At 42.4% G+C, this 11304-nt stretch overlaps 3 protein-coding genes across 3 annotated transcripts in view; all 3 read left to right on the forward strand.

The window, feature by feature from the left end:
• SARC_07598 (hypothetical protein) overlaps positions 1 to 2923 on the forward strand; it is a 9034-nt gene extending 6111 nt beyond the window's left edge. The window contains exons 9-14 of the mRNA XM_014298459.1: positions 55 to 239; positions 481 to 582; positions 850 to 947; positions 1666 to 1743; positions 1960 to 2098; positions 2531 to 2923. Coding sequence (XP_014153934.1) covers positions 55 to 239; positions 481 to 582; positions 850 to 947; positions 1666 to 1743; positions 1960 to 2098; positions 2531 to 2700 — 772 coding nt within the window. The 3' untranslated portion in view covers positions 2701 to 2923. The remainder of the gene's footprint in view (positions 1 to 54; positions 240 to 480; positions 583 to 849; positions 948 to 1665; positions 1744 to 1959; positions 2099 to 2530) is intronic.
• A 4976-nt stretch (positions 2924 to 7899) lies between these two features.
• SARC_07599 (hypothetical protein) lies at positions 7900 to 8193 on the forward strand (the record flags this gene model as incomplete). The annotated part of the gene is made up of 1 exon (XM_014298460.1): positions 7900 to 8193. One exon carries the CDS (start codon positions 7900 to 7902, stop codon positions 8191 to 8193), a length of 294 nt encoding a protein of 97 aa, XP_014153935.1.
• A 525-nt stretch (positions 8194 to 8718) lies between these two features.
• Positions 8719 to 9063, forward strand: SARC_07600 (hypothetical protein; the record flags this gene model as incomplete). Its single annotated transcript, XM_014298461.1, has 1 exon — positions 8719 to 9063. One exon carries the CDS (start codon positions 8719 to 8721, stop codon positions 9061 to 9063), a length of 345 nt encoding a protein of 114 aa, XP_014153936.1.
• Between the last annotated feature and the right edge of the window lie 2241 nt (positions 9064 to 11304).

Genomic DNA, 11304 nt, shown 5'->3' on the forward strand with positions numbered 1-11304 from the left:
TCCCGAATCAATCCTGGCGGCTAACTTTTGAGATAATCATGTGCAACTTTTTAGCATAGGTAAGATGGATTGTACCATAAGTTCAGCTGAAGCGTCAGAATTGTGGACCGATGATGTGTTGAATCGAACAGTTTCTGTATTTTTGGATCTGCGCTTTCCTATTTGCCTGGCTTGCAACAAAATGGATGTACCAGGCGCAGAAGATATTTACAATCGGATTGTACAGAAGCACCCAAATGGTGAGTTTCCGTAATTTCCGTAGGACTTATCGTATAAGAATTCCACTGCTTGTTCTGAAATATCTGCTGCTACTTCTGAGATTCTGCTGACCATTCCAAGGTTCTTTTCAACTCGTTAAAGTATTGTATGCTATAGAAAAGAAATGGAAAATGATAGTGCATTCCAGCATTGAATCATATTTATTCGTCTTGACTCACATTATCTCTTTGCTTTTGTCACATGATAATACGACTTCTCTAGCGGTGCCAGTGTGTGCAGCGGCGGAAGTACAATTGCAGCTGCTGAAAACTAAGGGTAAAATTGAGTACACTCCAGGGAAAACGGAATTCCGCGCGACACAAGGTTTGTTACTGTGCATGTCAACTGAATCAAACAGTGCTGTTTCTTTTTGTGTGTCGCTTCCCCCTCGCATATCATCATTTATCGTATTGGGTCTGTAGAGTGATCAGAAACCGAGTGAACCTCTCATAGCCTGACATGCCATATCGCGGATAGGAGGATATGACATCTCATATTTCCTACGTACGATATGATTTAGACCTGCAAGACAAATATGCCATAATAACGTCGTTTGTAACCAGGAACACTATTCTATCACTCGGAACACAGGCGTCATACTAACGTCAAAAGAAGAGATCATCTGTGCAAACGCTCGTCTGATCTTGAGTCGCTTTCAGAATACCGGTGTCCTAGCAACCCTGTCCAAGGTCAATTGCAACGCATCCTGATTGCTGAATTTTGTGAAATTTATTTGTGTATCCTCGCATGCTTGCAACTCATTGGCAATATGCCTATATAATGCATTCTTGAGTAGTGGTCTTGAGTCAGTTTCTTGAATAAGCTCTATTTAAGGTTGACTGTAACATACTATTTCGTTTGACTTTTGTGTTTTCTACTCGGTATCTATACGCTTGCTTGCCACGTATTGGTGATGTCAAATTTTCAATACAATTCTTAGACAGCTATCTTGAGTTGCTCTCAGAATACTGGCGCCCTAGTAGCCCTGTCTACTGTCGGCTGAGCAGACCTCTGATGCTGACATTTGTGATTTCTTATGTAATTTTTCTTGAATGTTGCAAGGATATGCTTGGGTGATGTAGTCCTCCAATTGCTGTTTTGAGTCGCTTTCATAACGCCGGTGTCCTATCAGCTCTAGCTATGATTGTCTAACCTATTTTGTTCAACGTGTAGTGAAAAAGAAAAAGAAAAATGATGTTTTGAATGAATGTCCACTATGAGCGATGATGATCGCGAGTACTCGTTCCAGAAGTCGTGCAGAGTTGATCGTGTATGAGATTGGAAGCGGGATTCCGCTGAATCAGGTTCAATTGTATCACATATCACACCTGCTCAGGGGCTTACGACCAAACCGTCACACTACGCACCTACTCATCCATGATGTAATTGAACATTCGGAATCAATAGGCGGTGGCAACACGTCCGCCCGTTATGTGCTTCCCAGTAGATGATTTGGACACGTTCTCTCCTTTGCTTCATCAAGGCGTAAGTTCAGATGTGAACCATTTTGGTACCGACTCGTGCTCTTGTGTGCATACTTAATGTTTATGTTACTGGTGGTAGTATGTTGCTGGCACATGACAACATCCTGAAGTTGCCTTGCTGGCACATGACACCATCCTGGAGTTGCTGTCGAGTGTGACGAGATGCAGTTACAGTTTAGACTAATTAGCTTATTGATTCACGCATCCGCATTTTAAGCGTCAGTCATACCAGTACCCAGTAGATTCGATTTGTTTGCGACCCGGATCAACTATTGACGACGTTTTCAACATCTTGTGCCGTAAAAATGAAGGGAGCATCGTTCGGACGCAGGACTGTGGGCTGCAGGACATCGCAGGTATAGCAGAGGGGGGAGTGCTATAGGGGAAATCTAATACGGATTGAATTGTTGGTTGAATTTCATGTCTTTCGAGTATAGTGTACAAGTGAATTTGTTGGCAAGTCGGTAAGCTTCCTCTGCGTGGCTGGTGTACAATTATTAAACTAAATACAATCGTGGGCCTCGTTGTAGAGGCGACGAACCTAGTATACTATCGTGATATCGTCCAAGACACATAATAATTGTTTACGATTTTGATTCCAACTTTTTTGTTCAATCGGGGTTTTTAGTGTGGCACGTCCATTACAGAAGATATAATCAACTCAATCGAACCTATCGATACTGGGGTTACCATATTAGAAGGTGTATCTGTGTAAATCGACAGCTGTCAAACCATACATACCTTTTAAGAATAAGTGTTTGTCTAAATCGAAGGCTTTCGTGTCGCAGGTACCATATTAGGAGGTGAGTTCGTGAGAGCCGAGGGATGTCGACTTGATGGTTCAGGCCGGCGTTTGTTGCAACGCACGCAGGTGGTGAATGAAAGCTGCGCAGTGCTCAGAATAATGGCGACTAAGAAAAGCAGGTGGCAAAAGGCACGGAAATCGAAGCATGTATGATACTGTAATTGGTGCTGATGGTAGCCAGAGATGAAGCTACATTAGCATGAAGTTTTAAAGGTTGGGGGTTAAAGATTTACGATGGCAAGATGGTTTGTAGTACACGACTGTTACGTATTACCCTCAGGTGTATTTTCTCCTCGAGACTCTGCACGTCAAGATTGACATTCTTACTTGAAAGGATTTGATTGCATTCTTTGCACTACCTGAGCATAAATAGCAGACTTTCTATAATCAGACTTTTGATAAGCTTCAGCTATCGATTTTCAGCCATATGCGTAGTCGTGGAACGTTCCTGATTTATGTCCCTACCCTCACGCATGCGTAGTCGTTTAATTGACAAATATGGGATGGACCAGAAAACGTTCCGCATTTTCACACTCATCTTCCTCGTCGGTGAGCAAACAACTTTTATATACGCAAGCAGCTTATTCTACTTTTGATTTGGACAAAATCTTTTTAACAACTGCATGTCGTTCTTTAAATGTTTTTACGTAGAGCTACCTCTTTCTTAAAGGTGAATCAGCAAACAGGTCACACTAATATCGTCTTTGGTGTCTGCAGTGGGTTCTGAATGGGTTTACGAATTCTTACGAATTCGCTGGCCTTTGATGCTTGTTGTACGTAGTTATACCCGTGCTCCTCTTTCGAGCAGTATTATGCTGAGCTCTGGTGCTAATTTGATTTTTTTTGGTCGATATACCACCGACTAGCCAGATACAGGCTAGGCTGTCCGTGAAAACGAAGCTGAACACCTTACTGGAAAAATATCAAACTTTAGTAAATACATTTTTGGATTACATAACAAATTATCTTGTCTGCTGCTTGTAGGTCCAGAAACTTGTATGACAACACGCATATCGCAATACCGGTAGACAGATTTATGTCTCTATTATACCTGCGGTGAACTGAGCTGATCTTTGTCATTTGTTTGATTCTTGACAGTACATGCTACGACATGTTCAAGATAATTTTTTTTTGCTTAACGTGTGTATTATCACAAACGTTTCTATATATAGTCCATGTTAGGGCAAAATACGCATCAATTTACAAGCATCTCGTATACAACTACAGTTCGGTCAAATAAACGTAGCAAGCCATTGATATGGACTGTCGAGTGTCACACGTGACAATGACGGACATCCACTTGAAACCTGTTCCACCAAAATGTTTATGAGATTGCAATTATATATTGGGATGAAGGTATATAACAGACCTCTGCAAAGGCACAATAATCTTACTTGCTACATGGTTCGTAAACCGCGATAAGGACTTGAGTTTGGTGCATCTCAAAAAGTCCGAGTTCGGATAGTATTTCTTAAATATAGAAATGACCGGCCAAGGACGGTCACAGCAAACTGTAACGATATGTGTATTTGTATGTCCGGTTATAAAACTGGATGAAACCGATAGTGGTTTTATCCAAAAATTGTATGTAAAAATTTGCCCCAAGCTGAACGCAGTAGTAGCTTACCTTTATATACATTCTTGCAGGACGAGAGCTCTATCAACCTACAATGTAATATCTTGCTCTACACGTTGGGATCACCAGAATTGTAAATCTAATCACTTCAATATTAATCTATGTAGCTCAAAAGGATTGTATTATAGCAATACGACATCAATAGTGACAGACATGGTAGTGGTAGCAGTTTGCAAGATCAATGCGAATAGATATGTTCACACCACACTCTGTATTTGACAAATCATTTAGTTAAATCCATTTTTACATAGCACATAGTCACGGGAATTTAGCATATATTAGTGTAGGATGAGGGGACTATAGATATGGTGCAAATGTGTCTTCAAAATAGTGCGTTCGAAGGAATTTATTTTTCATCTCACCTTCAGTTATATACGAATGTTGTTTGTATTAGTTTTTCAATAGCTTGAATTGGCCAGTTTAAAAACTCGATGTTATTTTTTTTTACTCGTGCACTCGGGCTAGGGCCCCGTGGGGGCTTATAAATAGAACTAGTTTGAGAGTAAGTATCAGACTACTCTCACGTGATCGGACTAGCCTACCTACAATATAATTAATAAAGATACACTACTATTATAAATAAATATTAATTTGAGAATAAGTCTCAAATTGCTCTCTGATTGATGATGTATAACGACATTAATGTAAATGGGAATACGTTGATTTGCGTAGTCTCTTAGCATGACCGCAAATGAGAGCTTGCCAGTAAAAGAGAATTGTTTATCGCGCATCGGTGCCAACCATACATAGTTGCCAGCAACTATAACATTTCGTGTGGACTTCACTAAGCGTCTGTCGATCAGTAAGCGATGAGCACTTCAGACTAGATCGTGAATTCCTTGACCGTGATGTTGTGATAAATTGAATCTTTCATCGGAATGAGCACACGATACTACTTGTATATGTGTTTGCCACTTTACGATTACACTCGTAGCCGTACCGATTAGTTAAATATTTCGATTTCAATGCATATCACTGCGTTTACATAGTACATACGCAGTGGGAGAACTTTATCAAAATATGAACATATACGCTGAATTCATTATTCGAAACAGCCTCACTCAGTGATGGAAGCTCGGAGAGTGATCAAGTGGGTTCATATCACCTCATAAAAACCCTATGAATTGGCCTACGGTAAACAACAGTATTTTTATCAATCGTGTAAAGTCGAAAAGACTTCTGAAACGCTATGTATAGATCTTCCCGTATATACCGCAAATCATGTATCTCAATATGTGAATAGCCATAGCTCTACTAGCAATATTTTGTCAACCAATATTGAAACGGTCTACCAAAGGCTTATATATCATTGCAAGTATTCAGATTCGAGTGATATAACCAGCGAATACATCGCTGGACTTGAAAAATGAAAAAGATTACAAACATAACTAGTTTGGCAGAACACTGTAGAGTCATCGATGTTAGACAATAATATCAGTACTCGTATAGCTTTGAGGTGGTTCTAAGTGTACTCAGAAGTAAAGAAATATACAACGGTAAGTGTAGAGTAAGACTGTGATACGACTATTTGGGGAGGATAAATAAGATAGGGGGGAGGCACGTGATTAGTAAGAACCATTCAGTATCAAAGATAATACGACCCTATTTGCAACTTGTTTTGATAAGGATCGCGCTGTGTATAATACGGAACGCATGATTGTATTTGTAGAGTATGGAGAGTATCTGAAAGGTACGAGTCAAAGAATACAATAGACCTCTTCTCAAGTATGGTTATCTCATCCAGAAAATTATCTAGTCTGAGAGAACTGAACTGAGTCTTTATTTGTGCTTTCTAATTCACTGGACTCAGGTTTCTACTTGAGTCTCGATATAGCTTATCGGTTCTACCGCTAATATTTCTGATGACTCCAATATCACCCTCTTCATGTGGCGTGAGGAGTGATCCCCATTTTCCATCTGTTGGTATAAGCGGATTGATCAATTCTGCTATGTATATACCTATGGATGGTAGAATGTCCATACCGAGAAGTATTCGTGCCTCTTGACTGGTGGGTCTAACACTTAAAAACACTGAGCTTTTCCTTCCTCCGTGATTAATGTCACATACTTGGGTTGACCCTGTTCTTTATACTCTTGCATCTGCTTGTGCTAGTTGTATATAGCCCGGTTGCGCTCTGACAAGGAGATATAATTCAGGTCTATACATGAGCGTTGTGCGTCAGAGTCTACTAGTGCATTGTATGTATGGCCATTAATTTGTATATTAATGTGTAATCGTTGGTCTTGTGGTGCAGGAAGCAAGGATGCAGGTTGGTAATTTACATCATTTGCATTTATTAACAACGTTTCTTCATCTGGATTTACATTAAGCCTGTCAGCCAGGTCAATCATGTTTGCTTCACTCACTAGTTGTTTCAGTGCTCATCGCAATCTGCGATGTCTTCATTCCATGGGATCAATACAGAGATCCTTTCGGACACCTGTGGTGGTCCCTTAAGTCGTAAGCTTTCTGTCCTACGATACTTGTATAAGTCCTTCATCCAAACTCTGTGTGCATCAGCATCACAGAAACGAACAGCCAGAGAGGGTAATCGTGATAAATGGTAGAATACTCCGGATATAAGTGAGCCTTTGATCCACTCCCCTGGTTTGCAGCATTGTACTACAATGTTCTCCTTCAAGATCCAGCCGCCGACATAAAATGACTTCGACTCTGCCACAGTACCTATCACTACATTGGTATCTACGTTGATTATCTCCTTTCGCTTCTTTTCTACATGTTCATTGTTCATTTTCATCTGAATTTTCAATGTTGTCGAATTCTACATATTCAACCCTCTTTTTCTTGGGTTTTTGCATGCGCTTCGTCATTCCAGGGAATAGCAGGCCACCAAGTGCGTCTACACGCTGTTTTCTTTTGAAAAAAAAACACCTTTAATAATACGACTCGAGCACACGTATACGTTTCAATTGTCTACACGACCGCCGATGTCGCGATTCGCGGCCACTGTGTGGGATACCCGCCAATCTCGACGAGCACACGCGCCCTGACCAGTGAAAAATTATGCGAGCTTTTTCATATAAATAGAGATTGTCTACACGACCGCCGATGTCGTGAACCACGGCCACTGTGTGGGATAGCCACCACACACAGCCGAGAAGTTCACTTGTGACAAGTCCATTCTTTTTCTCATTGTACAATACTGTGTAGTTTGAGCATTATAAATTCATTTCTACACTATTGTCAAACATGCCAGTACAATCCATTTTCCGCGTCTCGACTTTATCCCCCGTACTAAATTGTACATGAGGATAATGTACGGATCACTTTCATAGTAATGCAGAACTACTTGCACACATCAACACTACGCACAAACTGGCAAGAGTGTGTATGTGGCGCGGAGGCAGCAAGACGCACACTTGGCTGAACAATTGTGCATTACGACGACACATTCGTAGACACACTGGTGAGAAACCATTCGTTTGTCAGTGGGCAGACTGTGGGGCCAGGCCCTCTACTTGGAGCCGTGACACTCGGACATCTTTGAGTTCCTGGATGCGCGGCTGCCGCATGGGGATGACAATATCTGTGCGCGCGACTTGTCAAGCTCCGGAAAAATTGTCTGCACATCCTCCGCCAATGGCCACCGACTCGTTACCGAAATTTGTCATGCCGGCCATGTACCCTATAGCGACAGAACCGTCACCCTGGTCCGTTCGTCCTGCCTGGTAAGCTCGTAAACGATAATCCCTGGATGTCGGGTAACTATTACGATACAGAGAAGAAAACATCCGGCTACACAAAGGTGAGTCGTGCCTTGTCAGGTGCACAGTATGAGAATATCCCTCATCCACTGGACGAAGAGCTGCTCATCGGGCGTGTGGTGGAGGTGCTGGCCGTTGACATTTCACGGGCCATCTTTGTCAAGCGCGCACAGTCGAGCACAGTCGTTGGCATGCTGATCATATCGATCCACTTTACCATCGGTGTCGTGACGTGGATTATCAAGCGCAAAAATAGCACTTCATCTCATTCGACGCTGTACTAGACCTCGGCGTCGTGGCCAGAACAGGCCGTACGCGACGCTCGTGTACAGCACAAGTCCAATAATCACGGACAACACGCGGTTGCAGTACATCCAGTTGAAGATGGCCGAGTCCCAGGAGTTCCATGTTTTGCCTTGCAGCGGACGCAGGTACTGGGAATTGGCACGATAGCGTTGAGCACAGATCACAGGGATGAATCTCCCGGTAGTTGAGCAGTCCGATAACCTTACCCGTGTCGTAGACTGAGCTGAGACGGACCGGTGATGTTGTACACCTGAAAGTGTTTCGTCCAGTACCACTTGATTCTTGTTGCCTGGATCCGCTCCAAGTACTCGATCCAGAAGGGCACGTTGGGCTTGGACGCCATGATAGAGTTTGTGAACGAGCCGTTGTTCGCGGACTGTGTGATGTAGACCTAGTTGTCGTTTGCGTTTGTGGCGCTCCGGAACAGCGAGTCGATACTCTTGAGTGGCATGTAGTCCATGTCAATGTACAGGCCGTCGTGGACGTACATGTAGCAACACCGGATGGCGTCTGCGCGTTGGATGGCGTGCTTGAGGTTTAATGCAGTAGCAATCGGGAATCGCGCTGGCCAAACAACCCAGGGTGTAAATTCCGTGGCTATAGGAAAGAGCGCCGGAAAGACGGACCAGGGTGAGAACACGGTAGCCATAGGCCTACAGTCGGGGCTGGATTCACAGGGCGCCAACAGTGTTGCGGTGGGTCTTCGGTGCGGCGAAACGCGACAGGGCAACTACTCGGTTGCGATGGGGTGGCAGGCGGGTTTCGAAGACCAGGATGTGCAGGCGGTGGCCATGTGTGCAGGGCATTTTTCAAAGACTGTGTGTTTTGAATTTTTGGCTTTGTGGTAAGTACGCGTCAATTAACTACATCTCAACGACAAATACCCATTTCTTAACCAGAGTCCATCCTTCAAACACATGACGTCTCGACGTTGATCCTCGAGGAACTCGTGGGCTCACTCGCGATTACTTTATTACACTCACCGACCCTGGAAGTATAGAGAATCAAAACTCATCTAACACTAACTGATTTCTTACTCTCCTTCGAACAATTATCTTGGTGATGTGTGCCCCGCTGGTCGGAGCATCCTCTCGGCCTGCCCCTCGGTTGCTCCTGCTCCGACCTGATGTCTGCTTAGCCTCGGAACCTCATCGTATACTCCATCTATCGCTCCTGATTGCTCTTCTTGGCATGTGCCGTTGCGGTTGTGATATTATGTTCCTCAACCTAAGACCTATGTGTTAGATATTTCACCTCTATTATGTTATCGCAAACCACATCTTCGTGGTAAGTACGCGTCAATTAACTATATCTCAACGTACTCCTCTCATCAGAGGTGAGTCGTTGGCTATTTATTGAACATTACTTGATTAACATTTGGTCAATTAGCGCATGTGCGTAATCGGATCAGAACCCTAAACTGGGTTTATGACCGATCGACAAATAAATCCTAATAACCCTAAATCATATATATGACCACATCTTTTGTGCGTGCTCCTGAGGCGTTCCCAGTACCTAATGTAGTTAGAAGCTCCAGTGATTTGTGTATGCATGTTTGTCTATTTCACAATTTTAACCTTGTGCTACCGACATTGTTCGTAGTATGTACGTTTCCACCTTATATATGCTTAACATAAGCTAAGCATACAGATGGGTATCACCGCTTCTGTACTCTTGCTGCGACAACTTCTTCCATCGACGACCCGAACTAAATCGCCTTATTCGTCCTCTAGTTGTAGTTGACAGTTCGTAGCTAGTTGTCGCTTCTCAACTTCGGTGCTACCTAATAATGGTTAGACTTAAGTAGATTATGTTAATAAATGTTGCCGTCTATTCATCCATAAATTATAAGCCCAATAAATAACTCTGTCAGGGTCCTAACTCCTAGTTCCTTGTGTATTGTTTGTTGTGCGCGTGTATGTACATTGTCTATGTCATATAACCTTCAGTATCGACTATATGTGTGCGCTGTTTTGTCCTTTGACGGGTGTACTATGTCTTCTGGTTTACCCTGTATAGCAACTAACTCTAATTCTTCAAACTTAATGTCTGATTCCTTTGTAAAGTTTGTAAAATAATGTAGTGTATCGCTACGGCTTGTATCGTAGTACTAGACGAATCGGCTCTCACCATGTGTACCCTCCACTTCGACTACTGTATATTCTTTCTACCTTCTTCCTTTCCGCTAAAAACTCTTATTTTATCGTTTACACTCATTACCCCTCTCCACACACTATTTGCACTTGTCTCATACAATCACAACTATCCTACCTATACTCACACGTGATTACTTATCTGTGGATTTTGTTGATTCTTCTGATTTCGTTGTCTGTTCATCCTGTGACCTTCATTGTTGCTCCTAGGCTGGTGTAGTATTTGATTGTAATGGCTCCTTCTCGGTTTCACTCGACTCCCTCGGTCTTGTCGTCCACACATTGTTAGTTCGACGCCCAGTTAGTCTAAATCGTTCAATATGGTGAGCCATTTCGCGTCTGCTGATTCTAAATCTATTCTCCTCGATTTCACCAACCGCAGGTGGTTTTCTACGGTTCTGCCCGTAGTTCTCATGTCTCGAGTATTCTTCTGCCTCACTACTGCTAGTCGACAGTAATGGTGGCATCGTATCACTAGCCTCACTACTCGAGACCCCACTATCTCCTTCTTCGTCCGGTAAATTTCGGAAGATCTCGTCAATTCGATGTGACATTCTTTGAGCTTATTATTCTTAAATTGTCCTTAGAATAAAAAAAATATCCTAGCTAACGGCTATTACTTATTCCATAGCTTCCTTATAATTACTAATAAACTAACAACTTCCTAAAGTAAGTTAAAAATGTAGTAAGTAAACGCTGGATAACTGTATCTCAACGTTCTCCCTCCGTAGAGAGGGAGACGTTGTTCATTTATTAGTAATTGTAAAATTAGTGACTCTAAAAGTAAGTTATAATTCATGTGCTGTAATAGTCAGTAAAAACCAAGTTTAACAGAATATTCTGATAAACTGTAAAAAACTATAATATCTAAAATAAACAACTAAAACCTACTTGTATTTTGACCACACACACACACACACACACACACACACACAC

The sequence above is a fragment of the Sphaeroforma arctica genome, assembly GCF_001186125.1.
Source record: "Sphaeroforma arctica JP610 unplaced genomic scaffold supercont1.611, whole genome shotgun sequence".
Lineage (NCBI taxonomy): Eukaryota > Ichthyosporea > Ichthyophonida > Sphaeroforma > Sphaeroforma arctica.